This window comes from Urocitellus parryii, chromosome 15 (assembly GCF_045843805.1).
Source record: "Urocitellus parryii isolate mUroPar1 chromosome 15, mUroPar1.hap1, whole genome shotgun sequence".
In the NCBI taxonomy this organism is placed as follows: domain Eukaryota; kingdom Metazoa; phylum Chordata; class Mammalia; order Rodentia; family Sciuridae; genus Urocitellus; species Urocitellus parryii.
In genome coordinates, this window is record NC_135545.1 from 18721104 (window position 1) to 18739486 (window position 18383).

Genomic DNA, 18383 nt, shown 5'->3' on the forward strand with positions numbered 1-18383 from the left:
TGGTTTTTTCGCCTGAGCAGGTGTGGCTGGGCTGCAGGACCTACATCTTCTGCTGTGCTGACATCCCAAGTGGACAGACGAGTGGGTGATGGTGCTTTGTTGTAGCCTGTCTCATTCAGGGCTTTTAATATCCTTTTTATCTTCCTAGATTGTGTCTGTGATGGAAACCCATCATCTGTCTTTGGAAAGAAGGCCAAAGGAAAGAAGGTCTTCTGAGGTAAGTCAATAGAGCTTGTTGTATTGGAGCCCAGGGGCTTCTCCTCTGGTTCTCAAGTGTCTGTATCTCCAAGTTTCATCTCTCATCTGGGTTCTCTTACTGTAGGTCCCTGAACAGTCCCCTCAACGCTCTGTGGATTCCATCAGCCAAGGGTCCTCCACCTCCAGCTTCTCCTCCATGTCAGGGAGCTCCAGACAGGAGGAGACCAAGAAGGACTACAGAGAGGTGAGCCTTCCAGGCGGGAGGTCCGTGAAGAGGACCTAGTAGCCCTGATGAGAGCTGCCGTTCTGCCTGTTATTCATGCAGCTACTCACACAGCCACTCCTCCACTGAGGAGGTCAGTGCCCTCCAGTTGACCCTTGACCCAGCTGTATCTCACATTGCTCTTCACTTTTGCTGGTTCTTCCAGGATCCTCCCTGGAGCTCTTTGCTTGGTGGAGTGTGTGTTTGAGAGAAAGAGAGAGACAGACAGATACAGAGACAGAATATATCCTAAGAATACAAGTAAAGCTACCTATAGGCCCACTGGTTTCAGACCTCTTACAAAGTATGTTCTCTGCCCTCTCCCTCCATGCTGACCCCTCAGCACCCAGTTTAATGCCCTGATATGCCCAGTTCCTGGCTTCTTGATGAGTTTAGGTAAACATTGAGAAGTAGACACAAGTTGCATTTTGTAAGAGGTGATTTATAGCCTGAGGTCCCCCCCCCCCTTTTGTCTTAGAGTTGCTTCAGTGTCAGTCCAGTGGAGCTGTCTCATTGTTTAACTGAGGAGTGGACCATTGTATGGTTCTTGCTCAGCTCCTTTGATGATCCACTGATAGCCCTAGTGCTCCCGGCAACCCCAAATTGTGATCTACTCTCAGAAGGTCCAGCAAGCTTAGCTCCAGGAGCCACAGCAAAGAGCACAAGAGACATAGTCCACAGTCTAACAGGCCTGATGTTGTCCTCAGGAAGGGGTGTTCACCCTTGTGGCACCCTCAGGTAGGAGCTCACGAGAGCCCAGTGAGTATGGTTCTGAATCACAGGGTGGCTATCTTCCCAGGAGGTGACTGTCAGGGTCACCATGTCTCACCTTCCACATAATTAGCAGTTATACTGTATAAGTGGCAGTGACACGCACACCTTCCAGATCCTTCTGAGCAGCTTTAGGGTTTGTCAGAAAGGTAATAAATGATCCACTTTAACACCACAAGCTAAGACAAATGAAGGTCACTAAACTTTCAGATGTCTATTATTTCTGTTATTATTTTGTTATTAAAATCATTTTCCTAACATTCTTTTTCCTTTTATTAAGGTAGAAAAACTTTTAAGAGCAGTTGCTGATGGAGATCTAGAAATGGTGAGTTTTTGGAAGAGCATTTAAAAAAATATTTTTTAGTTGTAGTTGGACACAATACCTTTATTTCATTTATTTATTTTTATGTGGAGGATCGAACCCAGGGCCTCACACGTGCTGGGTGACTGCTCTGCTGCTGAGCCACAACCCCAGCCCTGGAAGAGCATTTTAAAAGCTCGCTCTCAGTTTAAAGAGGCTATACCTGCGTTTCTTGTTGCTAGTCCAGTCTGAAGCCGCGTGGCTTCTTTGTTCAGCTCCACAGAGAAGGTGGCACATTGAGTGCATGTTTGGTAATGGTGAGGTCGTCGTGTTTTCCAGACAAGTAAGGCAGTGCGTTGTGAATGTGTCTCCTGCCTTGTGGATGTTCCTATTCTAGGAATGTGACGAGGTGTTGGGAAGAAGACCAGCCATGCTCAATGGCATAGAGTGTGGGCTCAGAGCCCAGGCCTTCTGGCCAGGGAGCAAGGTGGGCTGCCTGGTTGAAAGAGTGCAGAGTTGTGGGGAGGGGTAGAGGTGGCAGAGGCCAAGGCCAGGCCAGAGGTGTGATGTGCCAGATAGCATTGTGGACAGCTCCAACTCTTGGGCCAGGAGGCTGAGGTCTGAGGCATGGGCCTTCGAGGAGTCAGAATCAGGGGTCTGGACAAGATGCTGCTGGCTGCTCTGGGTCTGTGGCTGGTGAGGAGTTCATGGCTTGAGAGAAGGACCTGTTCTAAGCATCACTGTCAGGAGAGGGAACACTCTTGATGGGATCAGTGGAGACAGCCTTTGTGAGATTCCCAGGGTGGTTTCCCTGGCTTCCTTTGGCTTCCTGAAAGGGATATATCTTCCACTTTGGAGGAATAAATCAGGTGTTTAAAAAAAGAGCAGCTGGAATATGTCATCTTCTAAGAGACCAGTGTGGTGATGTGTGTTTTTCACTAATGCTTGAGTTTAAGATGGTGAACAGAAATTGCTAAGGCCTGATTCTTATAGCCTTTGGGAGGCAATTTATGGTTATCAGAATATTAGCCTTTGCCTGGTGGCCTCTGTCAGTTCATCAAAATCAAAATGATATGCAGATCCTCTCTGGGGACAGGGGTGTCTGTGTCTGGCCCATGATGCTGGGTAGCTCCATTCATGAGATCAGTCCCAGAAGAACTCAACATTCTTTGCAGAAGCAAAGGAGGATGTCTGTAGGTACTCTAAGAGCCAGGGTGTGAGCCAGTGGCCCAGCCTGTGTAGAAGTGCTAACACTATCCCACATGATTACATTATCTGTTCTGTTTCCTACTGTGGCGAGTGGGGCGGGCCACTTATGAAGCAGATGAACAGAGACAACTGCCCATTTGTCTGAGTCACCGTTCACATGCCATCACATCCCAAGTCCCTCTCAAGGCCACCTGCCTCCAAGGTTTGCACCCCGATCTTGTTCCCTTTTTACTGAGAGAGACTGCCTGAGAATTTTACCCTCTAGTCTATTAGCTGCAGCCCCTGCATAGATGCCTTCGTGTTTCCACTGCAGAGTTGTCAGGGATGTGGAAAGGACCTGGAAGACACAAGGTTTGGCGTTAATGGGGTCTTTCTGGAAATGGTCCCTCCTTGAAGGCATGTGCTAATTTCTTGGCACCTAAATCAGGACCTAGAAGTGCATTTATATTGCTTCCTTTCCCCAAATTTAACATCCTAGAAACCAGTCTTTACATAAATTTGAACTGTTTGGGGTGGGGTCTTCGCAATGCTGTCACCTGTGAGCTAGTACACAACGGTGGGAAGAACACTTTAGTGGAGTCAGGGGCCTATGTGTGGGTGCCACCACCACTCTCTAGTTTTGGGCTCTGGAATGGGTTATTAACCTTTTCGGCCTGAGTTTTGTCAGATTTGAAGGGAAGACTCTGGAGCTGCCTCATGGGTTGTTGAAAGCACATAGTTAGCACAGGAGGATGCACTTTCTCAGTGCAGGTTTGAAATCCCTCACCCCAATGCAGCACCAGTCTGTCCCTCAAAGAGAGAAGAAAGACTTTAACATGAGCTGTGAAAGGTCCCCCACCCTCGTTGGAAGGAGGTGGAACAGCCTGAGCACAGGTGACACAGGGAGTCTGCATTAGGGAGAAGAAGCCATTTATAAATTAATTTGGTGGCTGAGGAAGGAAGTGTAGGCCCTGTCTTGGGAACAGTTCAGCGTGTGTGATGTGCATGTGAGATACATAGCTTGCACAGGCGCCAAGGATAACTTTAGTTCCTCTTTCTCCCAACACCAGGTGCGTTACCTTTTGGAGTGGACAGAAGAGGACCTGGAAGAGGTGGATGATGCTATTGGTGCAGCAGATCATGAATTCTGTCATCCCTTGTGTCAGTGCCCCAAATGTGCTCCTGCTCAGAAGGTTTGGCTTTGCCTCTGTTGGGGGAGGGGGACTGGCATATTCTTCTCTCTTTCCTTAGGAGAATTCTCTGCTTCCTAGCCAGATAATTACTGAGTGACTATTAAAAGGCACCCCCTGAGATATGTGGGGGTGGGGGTGGGGGTTAATTTGCTGAGAGTGGAGAGAAACTAACCCTGTGCAAGACCCGGCTTGGGTGGCCTGCTTCCTGAATGGGCAGGTGAGCCAGCAGGGCGGCGTCCATGTGCTCAGTGTTTCTGGTGCTTGCTGGCCCCTAAGCCGCGTGGCAGTCATGAACAGACATGCCCGAGGGTCTCTGTCTGCACTGGAGCTCCCTGGGGAGGCTACGAGTTGTTTCTTTGCTGCCTTTGCTCATGTTGGTTTGCACTTGGAGGGGACCAGCCTCCAAGTACAGAGAGTTTCCTCTACCCTTTGCCCAGTTTCCCCCAATGGTAACAACTTATTTATTTTTTTACACAATACCTTCACTTATTTTTATGTGGTGCGAGGATCAAACCCAGTGCCTCATGCGTGCTAGGCAAGTGCTCTACCACTGAGCCACAACTCCAGTCCCCAGTGGTAGCATCTTGCAAAACTACAGTAAAAAATAAAACCTCAGCCAGCATATTGACGTTGATGGAATCTATTGCTCTTAATTGAGGTTTCTCCAGTTTCACTTTGCCCGTCTGTGTGCATGTATTTAGTTCTGTGAGGTTTTATCACCTGCAGGTTTGTCTGTCCTCCAACACATTCAAGCTGAGAACAGTTTTCTCACCACAAGAAGAATCACTCTTGCTGGCCTTTCGTTATCCCTCTCCTTGCCACCCCATTCCCACTTTCCCTAACCCCTGGCAATGAGTCCTCCCAGCAGCTCCGGAGCCTGAGGCAGGAGGGTCCATTGAACCCAGGAGTTTGAGACCATCCTAGGCAATATAGCTAGACCTCATGGGGAAGAGAGAAAGGGAGAGGAGCAAAGGGGAAAGGGAAGTGAAGGAAGAAAGATCACGCAGAGGTAATCACAAGGTACCTAAGCTTTGAGGATTGGCTTGGCTCACTCAACATGATCCCAACAGGCTTTTGTGAGGATGTTTCCATTTCTCTAGGATCAATACCCAAGAGCGCAGTTGCCAAGCATATGGCATGTACGGTAAATCCATGGTTAGTTTCACAAGGAACTGATAGACTTCTCCAGAGTGGCTTTACCATCACACTTTCCCACCAGCAGTGTGTTCAAGTTCACCACATCCTCACCAGAATTTGGAGTTGTCACCATTTTTATTTTAGCCATTCTGACAGGAGTGTAGTTCTCCCTCATCATGGTTTAATATGCGTTTCCCTGGTGGATGATGATGTCAAACATCATCTTCCGTGTGCCTTTTTGAGCATCTTTTCACGCATTTCAGTGAAATGTCTGTTCATTTCTTTTGCACATTTTTAAATGGTTTTTTTTTTTTGAGTTTTGAGAGTTATTTATATCTTCTAGATACTTGCTCTTTGTCAGATATATGGTCTGCAAATTTTTTCAGTCAGTATTTTTTGGATTTTTTTTTTTTTTAGTTGTGGATGGACATAATACCTTTATTTTATTTATTTATATGTGGTGCTGAGGATTGAGCCCAGGGCCTCACACATGCTAAGCAAGTGTTCTACCACTGAGCCACACCCCAGCCCCTCAGTCAGCATTTTAATCTGAAAAATGTTCACATGGCCTCTAGCAGAGCAAAATTTTTAATTTAGAAGTTCAGTTTGTCAAGTTTTCCTTTTCTGGATTATGCTTTGGGTGTCAAGTCTTGAGATCTCTTTACTTAACCTTAGATTTCAAAGACTTTTTTTCTTTTTTTAAGTTATAATTTTAGATTTTATAGTTAATTCCTGGACCCAGTGTGAGTTAATTTTCATGCAATGATTGAGATCAGATTGGAGATTTTGTTTACTTGTTGTTTTGCCGGGTTGACTTGCTCTGGCACCATTTGCTGGAAAGGCTACCCCTCTTCCATTAACCTGCTTCTGCACCTCAGCTGACTACGTATGGTGTGGGTCTACTTCTGGATTTGCTGTTCTGTTCTGTTCTGTGCCCCTCTCCCACTCCTGCATTGACTTGATTTCTGTTGCTCTGTAGAAAGCCTGAGTATTGGGTGGAGTGATTCCTCCTACCTAGGACTTGCTTAGCCAGGATTGTTATAGCTATTCCAGGGCCTGTGCTTTCCCAGGTTCATTTTTAAATAAGCTTGTCAATGTCTATGGAAAAAAAAACTTGCTGGGGTTTTGATAAGAATTACATGAAACCTATGAATTGGTTTGGGGAGAAATAATATCTTTACAATGCTGAGTCTTCAATGAACATGATCCATTTCTTCCAGTACCTTCTTTCATCAACATTCTGTGATGTTTAGCATGCAAATCCTTTTATTTTGAGCAGTCGTGAACGGTATCATGTACACAGTATGTGCTCATGTTGAAGCTACTTAAACATAAATGTCCCATACTAAGAAAATTAATTTGCCTTTACAGAACAGATTAGTGTTATCCTTTATATTGCAAGATAGTACTAAAAAAAAGCTTCTGATGGGTTACTCTATCTTAAGAATATTGAAAGTGACTACCTTTTATCATCCACATACAGCTTTTTTAGCTGCAGTATAAGATAGACATGGGTAAAATATAAATTAGATCTGTTCTCACGTTGCTGGATGTGTACTGTACAAAACCCAGTTTCCCTAGGTGGGCTGTTGAGGAAAACCTGGGGATTAAAAAGGCAGATGATGTTTCCGAGGATCTGATGGATGCACGAAGCTGAAGCCCTGGCAAGTCTGAGTCTGGGTGGTCCAGGTCACTTCCTGCATCCTGCTGCTGTGTGTCTGTCACTTTCCTGCTCCTGTGTGCTTCCCCTCCTTACGATTCACATAAGTTGTAGTAAGAAATCAAAATCCACATTAAAATACCACTAGAATTTATTGGATAAAGTCTTATACTCCTTGCTGTTTTGAAACCCCTCATCTTCTTTTCATCCTCTTTTCTTTTTGTAATCTCTCAAAAAGACATGGCACGAAATTGCTTCATGTCTGAATTAAATCAACATCCCTCCCCCAACCATCATCCTCTTCTAGCCCAGTGATGTGTGTCGGATTTGTTTTTGTTTTTTTTCTTTTTCTTTTTTAATTCTTCTCTGAGCTGTAACTTAGATACAATAAAGCATACCCTTGTAAATATTCAGCTTGCTGAGTTGTCACAGGCCTGCTGCGCTGGGAGACCATTCCATCACCTGGTGTCTGTCCCCCCTGGCGTTGCCTCCTGCCACCTCACAGTCCTTCCCTGCTGCCCTACTCCTCTGTCCCAGGCAACATCCATCTATTTTCCATCATTAAGAGATTAGTTTGCATTTTCTAGAATTTTATGTGGTCAACAGTAAGATACAGGTTGGACATCCCATATCTGAAATGCTTGGGACCAGAAGTTTTTCAGACTTCAAGAGTTTTCTGAATTTTGGAATATTTGCATAGACTTTAAAGGTTGAGTAAACCTAATCAAACTTTCAGATTAAGGATGCTCAACCTGAATCACTCTTTTGTGTCTGTGTTCTTTCACTCGTGATACTTGTATATTTGTTTATTATAGAGATTGAATCTCACTATGTTGTCCAGGTTGGTATTGGATTTATAGGATCCAGTGAACCTCCTTCCTCAGTCTCAGTTCTAGTCTCTCCACATCCTTGTCAACACTTGGTATATTGACCTTTTAACTTTAGCCATTCTGGTAAGGGTGCCATTGCTGACAAGTGTAGGTGTGTCAGCCAGCAGGGTGGGATGGGGCCCTTACCTGTAGCAGTAGTGCTGTGGCTTACTGATGGTGTGAGGAGTGTGCTTCCACACACATATATATTTTTTAAATATGCTAGGGTATTTCATTTTATGTGCATGTGTTTTCTTCTTCATTTTTTTTTAATTATTTATTTTTGAGACAGGGGTCTTAATATGTTGCCCAGGCTGGTCCCAAAATATAGGCATGTGCCCCCATCCCTGGATTTGTTTTTTATTTTTTAGGAATAATTTACATATAATAAAATTCAGCCTTTAATACACAGGCTGGGTGTGGTAGTGCATGTTCATGACACAGTGGCACAGGAGGATCACAAGCTCAAAGCCAGCCTCAGCAACTTAGCAAGTCCCTAAGCAACTTACAGAGACCCTATCTCTAAATAAAATATAAAAAGGGCTGGGGATGTGGCTTAGTGCCCCTGGGTTCAATCTGTGGTACCAATAATAATAATACTAATAACAATAATGATAATTTACAACCTAATGTTTGTTTTTAGTGGTATGGTCTAGACAGCAGTGTTTGCCCCCCTTTTGATTGATCTTTTATCAGCATGATTGATTTAAAAACCACTAGCAGTAATATGGAGGATTCATGATAAAAATGAAGGTGGAGAATGGAGATAAGTAATGAGCAGTTCCATGAGGTTAAACAAACCCACCACAATTAAGATATAGAATATCTTCCACCCCCAAATACTCTCCTGCCCCACTGTAGCCGGCTTCCTTCCCCTGATCCCCTGGAGGCTGTAGTCTGTTTCCCCACCTTTCGGTTTGTCGTTCCTGAGTCTGATGTGCATTTTCCCAGTAACTGGTGATGTTAAACATCTTTTCATGTTCTCACTGACCATTCATTTACCTATCTTATTTTATTTTAGGTCTGTTCAATCCTTTTGCCTAACTTTTTAAAGTTGAATTGTCTTCTGTTGTAAAATACTTAATTTTTTTAAATGATTAATTCTGGTTGACCTAAGTCCTGTGAGATATATGTATTGCACACATTTTCTCCCGTTCTGCAGTTTGCCTTTTCATCTCAATCATATCTTTCAAAGAGCAAACATTTAAAGTTTTTGTTAAGTCCAGTTTAATCTAACATTAATTTTTTTTGTGTGTATCGTATCTAAGAAATCTTTTTCTATGCCATTGTTGCAAAGAATTTTTTCTTTGCTCTCTTTAAGAAGCTTTATAGTTGTAGCTTTTACGTGTCTGACTATGATGCCTTTTTAATTTTTGTGCTTGCAGTAAGGTAGGGTTGATGTGCAGCATTTCCATATATGGGTATCCAGTTATCCTAGCACCATTTGACTGGCATAAAGGGATATCATTTTAGGGGCTTTGCTTTACTAAAAATAGAGGTTATTCTTGTGGTCTTATTACTTTCTAAAGAAATAAGAATTCACTTGTGGGCATTGTGATTCCAGATGCCACTGTGATCCCAAATTTTGCATAGGAGCTGTGTGTGTCAGGGACAAGTGATAATCATTCCTTCAGCCCAATTTCTTAAGTACTGATGATGTTTCTGTTTCTGTTTCTGTCTTCTGCATTTACTAGAAGCTGGCAAGGATTCCTACCAATGGGCTTGGCGTGAATGTGACTAACCTGGATGGCTCTTCCCCACTGCATGTTGCTGCCCTGCATGGTCGAGTGGACCTCATCCCCCTCCTGTTGAAGCATGGTGCCAACGCAGGTGCCAGAAATGCAAACCAAGCCGTCCCCCTCCACCTGGCCTGCCAGAAGGGCCACTTTCAGGTCTGGGCTTTGTCTTTTGGGTATTGTAGCAGGTGCTAGCTTTGGTAGCAGGAACTTACTTGGGGGAAATGTGCAGAGGGGAAAGGTCTTGGGGTCTAGCCCAGAGGACATTTGCATTTCTTTCCTCCCACCCTGAAATTCTGAAGTACACAGGGCAGGAGCACTTGGCAGCAGAACACAGAACTCTGGTGCTCCCTGGGAGTGGAGCCAGACCTCTGCCCATTGCCATTTACATCTGTATGACCCAGAGCTGTCATTCTGATTCTGATCCCAGCAAGAGTTGTCTCCTACACTTGTGTCTTGATCATCTCTCCACCTGTAGGTCTGTGCCAAACAGTTTTGTACTTTATGAAGTACAGCCGTGGCCCTGTAGGAGGCGGTCCAAGAGAGAATTTTGGAACAGTTTGTGTTTTTAAATTACTATTTTTCTTATAGAAATTATCTATGTGTATATTTTTTCTTTTTCCTTTATCAGTTCCACTGTAAACTCTTTAAAGACAAGGACCGTGTCTCAGGTCTTCCTCTCTATCCTGAACACTCAGCAGTGTGCTTTCAGCATCAGCTTCCTAATCTGTAATATCTGAGTCATAATTCCACCTCTCCATAGGGTAGATGTAAAGATTAAACCAGAACAGTAGTGCTCAGTGCAGTGCCTGGCCCAGAGCAGACCCTCAGCAGATGGTACTTCCCTGCCTCCAGCTGGTCTGCTTTCCCTGGGGTCAGACATATGTCTCAAGAGCCTTCTCAGTAAGCAGAGAGAAATCAGTTTCAAATTAGAGATTTCTTTTTGCACATTTTAACTGAGGTTGAATTTTTTTCTTCTCTGAGCTAGGTGGTGAAGTATCTATTAGATTCTAATGTGAAACCCAATAAAAAGGATATAAGTGGAAACACACCCCTCATTTATGCCTGCTCCAGTGGCCATCATGAAGTCGCAGCACTGTTGCTACAGGTAAGGCCCCTCCCAGCTCCAGCAGGCCTTTTCCCCATTCTCTGAGCTGGTCCACCTGTTAGTCACAGGCCTCCAGAAGAGGAGCTCTGCACCACATTTCCACAGTGGTTCTGTGTGGAAGGGAGCTGGTGCTGTGTCAGGGAGGCAGTGCTTAGGACCTGGGTTCTGCTTTTGCTGGCGGTGTAGGCCTGACCTCACCTACCGTGGGTAAGTTGAGTTGTTACCCTGGAGTGTGAGCCCAGTGGCCCTCTGGGTCACAGAGGCAGGAAAAACCCACCTTGTTCATAGTCCACTTTGGTGGACTTTTAAAAATGTGTGTAGTGTTAGATCAGTGTTGTTTTCTCTTTAATGTAGAATGATCGTTGATTAAGCCAGGTACAGTGATGTATCCCAGCAGCTTGGGAGGCCAAGGCAGGAGGATCACAAGTTCAAAGCCAGCCTTAGCAACTTAGTGAAGCCCTAAGTAACTTGTGAGACCCTGTCTCAAAATAAAACATAAAAAGGGCTGAGGATGTGGCTCAGTAGTTAAACATCCCTAGGTTCAATCCCTGGAACCAAAAACAAAAAACAAAACAAAAAACCCAAAAAACAAAACCAATAACAACACTATTTTTAATGGTCAAGTAAGTATGGATTTATCCTAGTGTTTTCTTTAATGTTTCTTATTTGTTTAAATTTAATCTGTTTTTTTCCCAGCTATAGTGATAAGTGCTGCAATAAATACCTTTGTTCATAAGTCCTTTCTTAGTGTTACTTTTTTAAAATATTTTTTTAGTTGTTGATAGACTTTTATTTTATTTATTTATATGTGGTGCTGAAAATTGAACCCAGTGCCTCACACATGCCAGGCAAGTTCGCTACCCCTGAGCCACAGCCCAGCCCCTCTTACTGTTACTTTTATCCCCAACATTTTAAGAAAAATATCAGACATAGAAGTTGAAAGACTTTTATAGTGTATACCCATGTGCCTACCCTGTAGATTCTGCCTTGAAGATTTTTTAGCATTCCTAATATTGTGCTGTTTCTCCTTCTAGCACGGGGCTTCCATTAACGCTACTAACAATAAGGGCAATACAGCTCTGCATGAGGCTGTGATAGAAAAGCATGTCTTCGTGGTGGAGCTGCTTCTGCTTCATGGAGCATCAGTTCACATCTTGAACAAGAGGCAGTGCACGGCCATAGACTGTGCTGAGCAGGTGAGTACAGACAGTGTTGGAGCTAGGAGTTCAGGCTCCCACACAGCCCTCTGTGGATTTCTCCCAGATCTGATCCTTGGGTCCCGGGCCAAGTCCACCTGTGTGGCTAGATAACTGGTTCTTGACACCTGGTTAAAGGTGGCAGGCTCAGGGAGCCAGGAATCATTCTTTCAGGGGTAGCTTCCAAAGGTCTGTGGTGAGGTACCCCAGTTAGCACCCTGATCTGACATACTTAATGGGCGATCAAGTACCAAAGGGAAATAGCAAGTTCAGACACCATTCTGGATTCACCATCCTTGCAGCATGATTGAGAAAGCTAGTTTTGTTTGTGGATTTAAAACTACTTGCCTGTATTCTCCACTACTGGGAGGGAGGAGGATGCCAAGTTCAAGTCCAGCCTGGGCAACCTAGCGAGACCCTGTCTCAAAACACATACGTACAGGGGCTGGGGATGTGGCTCAAGCGGTAACATGCTTGCCTGGCATGCGCGGGGCGCTGGGTTCGATCCTCAGCACCACATAAAAAAATAAAAAATGAAGATGTTGTATCCACCGAAAACTGAAAAATAAATATTAAAAAAATAAAAAGTTTTTTAAAAAACCACATACATACATAAATAAAAGGACTGAGGGGATGTAGCTCAGTGGCAGAGTGCTTGCCTAGCATGTGCAAGGCCCTGGGTTCAATCCCCAGTTCTACAGAACAAAACTAAACCTGTGGAGTTCTGTGAGGGGAGTCCCCACAGGTCCCCACCCTCTCCAGTGCTGTGGGGAATTGGTGAGGAAAAGTCCTTTCCTCCTGGGAGAAGGGAGCTCTTTCCAGCTCATGTCTTCATGGTGAATCTTCGTCTGATTTTCTAGTCAGCGTGGGAAAGGACAGCTAGTAGGCTATTAAATGACCCCACCGAGATGTTAAAGTTACCAAAATCCAGCCTAATCATAGGTTTATTATATTCATTTGAGTTTTCAGTGACTTTCCTTTAACTTTGATGTTGTCTTCATCTGGAGATGAAGTGTGGTTTAAGGAGATGTGCATGGCTGGCAAGGGGTGGGCCTGTGGGTAACAATTTTAGGTGTTAGCCGATGAAGCAGTGTTTCTGGGTGTATCTGTGAGCTTGATATTTCCTAAGGGAACTGAAGTATTTTAAACTCCAGTACTTAGTCTAAGGACAATGATGGTGACGGTTTTATTGAGTCCTTATTGCGTGGTGGCCCCTAGATAACCTTCCCTGACCACACAACAATGGAGCCTATTATTGCCACCCAGTTGCATGGAGTGGTTAGACACCCAGCCCATGGAACTGGTAGAGGGCAGTCAGGTTCCAGATACAGGTTTTTCTTTTTCTTTTTTCCTTTTTCTTTTGTGTGTGCTGTGTGAGTACTCTACCGCTGAGCTAACCCCCAGCACACAGGCTGCTCTTGCCACTAGGTTTTATGGCCTCAGAGTTTTGTTTGTAGTTGTTTTTCAGGTTTCTTTTGGTACAGTCACAGCTATACCAACAGATCAATAATATGCTAATGAAGAATTAAAGTTACTGTTACCTTTCCCTTGAAATTGTAGAATTCGAAAATAATGGAGTTACTTCAAGTAGTACCAAGTTGTGTTGCCTCATTAGATGATGTTGCTGAAATAGATCACAAGGAGTATGTGACCGTTAAGATCAGGAAAAAATGTAAGTGCTTACTTTCTTTCTATAGCTCTCAACTTAGGTTTATTTGCAATTTCATGGATAGTGGATGGTTTTCATTTAATTGTAAATGTAAAATGTCATAGTTATGACTGAGAGGGATACACAGAAATGTATGTTACATTTGAATTTCTCAAATGAGGGTAAGTTTTTTTTTTTTTTTTTTAAATACTAGTTTTCTGGTTGATTATGTTTCCTGAGGAAATCAGACATTCCCAGCATTACCTCATTTCCTGAAGATTTAGGCCTCAACTTACCCCCTGGAGAGGAGTAACCTCTTGTAGATTGTTATGCCTCATATTCCAAAGCCACATGTTCTCTGGTGCATTTCCTAGACTTCCAGAGTGAATGCATCTTTTTGTCTCCCCCCCCCCCCAATCCTGGGGCTGAAGCCCCAGGACCGCTATACCACTGAACTTCATCCCTGCCCCCAACTTTTAAAAAAGTACAGGTGTATGGAGGTTGATGGTAATTAGAATAGCAGTTACCAAATAGCTGTGGAAATATTTTCTCCTTTGTTAAAAGTTTAAAGGGGTCCTTGTTCTGTTATCTTTAAGAAGTCCATGTATTTGTAGTGCAATAATGTAAATAACTCCACTTACATATCTGGATAATTCTTTTTTTGGTTTTTTTTTTTTGGGGGGGGGTGGGTACTGGGGATTGAACTCAGGGGGCACTTGAAGACTGAGCCAAATCCCCAGCCCTATTTTGTATGTTTATTTAGAGACAGGGTCTTACTGAATTGCTTATTAGCACCTTGATTTTGCTGAGGCTGGCTTTGAACTTGCAGTCCTCCTACCTCAACCTCCTGAGCTGCTGGGATTACAGGCATGCACCACCATGTACATATCTGGATAATTCTGAGGCTACCTCAGCATAATTGATTTTAATGGGGGAGTATCAGTGTATGAAGGATTTATCCTTGTTTTACAAAGGTTCCCATAGTAATAAATAGGTATTTGCTACTCTAGTTAAGCAAAGTCAATGCTTAATTTTCTAAATTTTGTTAAACTAAGAAATTAGAAAGTTTGAGTCTGTGCTGTAATTTTAATATAACTATTTTTTAAGTTTTCAGTTATTTATTCTTTTACCTACAGGGAACTCAAAAATGTACGATCTACCAGATGAACCTTTTACAAGACAGTTTTACTTTGTTCACTCAGGTGGTCAGTTTAGGTGAGTATAAAAATCAAGTTGATTTCTGTACCTTGGCCCCCAAATATATTTAGAACAGAAGCAACATATGAACAGCTTTAATTACCTGTGGATGAATTCTCAGTAATAATGTCATCCAATGCTGCCATCTTGTGGCCAGAGTGTTTCACACCACTATTCCAAATATTTATTTTATATTTTGGGTTTCAGGGGGAAGACTTCTAGGGAGATTATGGCAAGAGATAGAAGTGTCCCTAATTTTACTGAAGGTTCTTTGCATGAGGTGAGTTATTAAACACTGGCTTATAATCCTACTTTTTTAATATTTATTTTTTAGTTGGACACAATATCTTTATTTATTTATTTTTATGTGGTGCTGAGGATTGAACCCAGGGCCTCACATGTGGTATGTGAGCGCTCTACCGCTGAGCCACAACCCCAGCCCCAATATATTCCTACTTTTAAAAACCTGACTTTTTCAAAAGTGGTCCACAGGAAACACATTTCTCCATGATAGTCAATTTCATTTAATGGTAGTCTTCATTGTAAGAGTTAACAGCAATTAAGACTGCAGTACTTTAGTGGGACAGTCAAGAGTATGGACTTCATTGATAAATTTTAAAATACATTTCTGAGCAGAGAAAGGAGAGTGGTGAAAGGTGGGAAGCAGTAGTAAGCCTGGGAAGCTGCGGTTTCAGTGTGTACAGTAGTTCTCTCCCCTGCACCATTTAAAAAGTTTGTCATAAAATGAAGCCTGCTTTACAATCTGTGCTATTTTTTCCTAAGGCATAGACAGTTGATTATTTAGGAAAATAGATACACATTTAAGTAGGAAAGGGGGTTAATCCCAAGAGTGAGATGCCTGGTAAAGCAAGAATACACACTCAGGGGAGAATGCTTACTCTCTCCAGAGGGAGAGACAGCCCAATCTGTGCTCAAAAAAAAAAAAAAAAAAAAAAAATCAAGTTGATTTTTGTACCTTGACCCCCAAATGTATTTAGAACAGAAGTAACATATGAACAGCTTTAATTAACTTTGAACAAATTACCTATGATTCTTAGAAATATGACTTTTCTTATTGTTGAGAATTGATAGCATAGGCTTGTTGGAGCAAATATGTAAGTTTTAAATCATTTCTTTAGAACATTAAAGTGATTTCTTTTTTAACTTTTTTTTTTTTTTAGTTGTAGATGGACACAATATCTTTTATTTATTTATGTGGTGCTGAGGATCAAACACAGTGTCTCACATGTGCTAGGCGAGTGCTCTACCACTGAGCCACAACCCTAGCCCAAGAATATTAAAGTGATTTCTATTAACATAACTAATTTTTATTTCACACTTAATTTTCTGTAGCTTTGTTCCTTAGTGGGAAACCCACTAACTGAAATCTGCCTGAGTTCGATCAAGTGCTAGCTTCTCCCTTTCGGGACTTAGTTAGATGGCTTAACTGCTAGTTCTGTTTCCTCAGCTGTGGAGTGGGACTGCAGTATATATACTTAGAGTTACAAAGTGTGCAAACGTGTAAAGCACTTTCTCTGGGTGCTTTCTGTAGATACACTGTATAGGTAGTGAGCACGTGACACACTGTCATCACAGGGATGTTAGAATTGAAAATATGCTTGAGGAGTACTAAGCACATTGTCCCACAGTAGCCCACAGGGGTAGATGGATGTATATTTTGTCAGTTTTAGATGTGACTGAAACACTTAATTTGACCAATCAGATCAGATCATTATCCACCTACCTGACCAGGGCTGACTTAATACTGTAGGTGCAGTGCGGTCATGTGGTTTATAATACAGTGCAGACATAAACTGAATTGTACATTTTCTTTAGCCTGAAAGGCAAGGAATCACACGGGAACAGAATAACCTGCCAGACCAGAGCAGATCGCAGACTGCTAATGAAGGAAAGAATGACTGGCCTGAGGAGAGGCCTAGACAGAAGCAAACTGCTCCTGGAAACAGGAGAATGCTCCGCAGGCACACTGTCGAAGACCCAGTTGTTCCCAAGGGCCCAGAGACTGCCGACAACCTATCCCTGCCCCAAGGGGCTGGCGTTTCCCAGTCTTAACAGTAATAAGTCATTGTTAAGTTTCCTGCCAAGAAGTGAGTATGCAATAAGATGATGCTGAGCATGAATACAGCTTAGGACTGAGTATACTTTCAAACAACTGGCTTGAAAGACTCTTCAGCAGAAAGTTCCTGAAAGCTTTTCTGTGGCTGAGGGAATAAGTGCAACAAAAAATTTACCACCATCTCTCTCCTCTTCAAAGCTAATGAATACACTTGAAAGAAAATGGACAAAAATTTCAGTAGGGTCCAGCTCCTTAATTGGGATGTATGTTTCTAAGGATTTCCTGGTTATAGGGAGAGGTTTCACTGTCAGATTCTGATATTCCATGGAAAGGTGCTAAACCTCTGTGATGTGTATAAATCAGCAAGCCATAAGCTAAAATATCCTCCCTACCCACACTCCAGGATAATCTAAAGAGAAGCGATTTAGGTCACAGTAAGTTACTGTGGAGGCCATGCAGAAATGTCATATTGGAATGAAGAAATAGACCATGCAAAATGTTCCTTTGCAAAGCAACACTTGAACCAAAATATGCCTAAATGCCATTTTGATGTTCATTTTAGTAAAAAGGACATATCAGACCTGTTCTGCACTATATAGAAAAAGTTGGATATAATTTTTCTTCCAACAAAGTACAGATAATTGGTCACTGCACATATATGCCTGTCGCAGTGTTTCTAGAAACATCCCTTTCCGTTAAAAACCTCCCTTAAATGTCACACCTGATGGATGGTTATTAGAGAGTAGTTTTGGCACATCTTTTCTTAGTCTTTTGATTCAGATTCAGAACTTACAGCACAAACCAGGTCAAAGTTATTTTAAGTTAGAATTTATTGATTTTTATAAATTTCTATAGATTATACTGTTATTTTTTTATGTTATTGGTCTACAGCTTATAAACATGGGTTTGTCCTGAGTACATTTTCAAATAACTTTGTAATAGGGAAATGGTTTTGTGCATGTTCTTGGAAATTCTTGTGTGTATAGAAGGGAGGGGTTATTTTTCTACAAAGTAATTTATGATTTCTAATTTTCTAATGTGCCTTGGATATGTGCCAAATGATGGAAGAGAAACAGTAAACTTTATGATTCTTGAACGTGTCATGGTATTTTTTTTCCCCAATACTGGGGATTAACCCAGGGCCTCATGCATGCTAGGCAAGTTCTGTACCAAGCCATATCCCCAGTCCCGTGGTATGCTTTTTTAATGTTTTGTGATGGAGATTTGTTTCTCAGCCCCTCTAATAAACATATGCTTTGTGTGTGGAAAAATGGTCCCCCTTGGATGGATGTATATTTTGTCAGTTTTAGATGTGACTGAAACACTTAATTTGACCAATCAGATCAGATCATTATCCACCTACCTGACCAGGGCTGACTTAATGCTGTAGGTGCAGTGCTGAGGGACCACAAAAATGTTTTCTTTTAAAATCAAAATAATAAATACAATACAGCTTTCTAGTACAAACACAAATGAACACTGTTGCTTTACCAGTTTATTAGTTTTTCTTCTTTCCTTTTTTAACCAAAAGAACATTGTTAACTTAAATTGCGGTGGTCTTTTATCATCCTAATTAAGAAACTATGTCATATAATTTATTGGCATAGGCATTCTCAATTTGCATACATGTACATGTGCTAGTAACTAATTTTATGGATGGTGCAGTATAATTTTGAAAATGCTTTGATGTATAACCATTTTTTAAGAAATATTAAGTGAATTTACTCAAATGAAGGAAGTTTAATGATACAGAAATAAAATATTTAAAATAAAAATATAAAAGACATTAAAATAAAAATAAATCTGCATACAATAAAAAGTGAATATAAATTAGCTAACTCT

The 18383-nt window shown here is 42.2% G+C and overlaps 1 protein-coding gene across 5 annotated transcripts in view; it reads left to right on the forward strand.

Moving 5' to 3' along the window:
* Ankrd27 (ankyrin repeat domain 27) overlaps positions 1 to 17742 on the forward strand; it is a 52697-nt gene extending 34955 nt beyond the window's left edge. For 2 of the 5 annotated variants that reach the window (XM_026391266.2, XM_026391265.2), the window contains 11 exons: positions 149 to 217; positions 323 to 442; positions 1512 to 1556; positions 3791 to 3913; positions 9274 to 9471; positions 10304 to 10423; positions 11458 to 11619; positions 13180 to 13291; positions 14404 to 14482; positions 14672 to 14744; positions 16301 to 17741. In XM_026391266.2, the coding sequence (XP_026247051.2) occupies positions 149 to 217; positions 323 to 442; positions 1512 to 1556; positions 3791 to 3913; positions 9274 to 9471; positions 10304 to 10423; positions 11458 to 11619; positions 13180 to 13291; positions 14404 to 14482; positions 14672 to 14744; positions 16301 to 16537 (1338 nt within the window). In that variant the 3' untranslated portion in view covers positions 16538 to 17741. Of the gene's footprint in view, positions 1 to 148; positions 218 to 322; positions 443 to 1511; positions 1557 to 3790; positions 3914 to 9273; positions 9472 to 10303; positions 10424 to 11457; positions 11620 to 13179; positions 13292 to 14403; positions 14483 to 14671; positions 14745 to 16300 lie in introns of all 5 variants that reach the window. The other 3 variants (XM_026391267.2, XM_026391269.2, XM_026391270.2) reach the window with 3 other exon arrangements.
* The last annotated feature ends 641 nt before the right edge of the window (positions 17743 to 18383 follow it).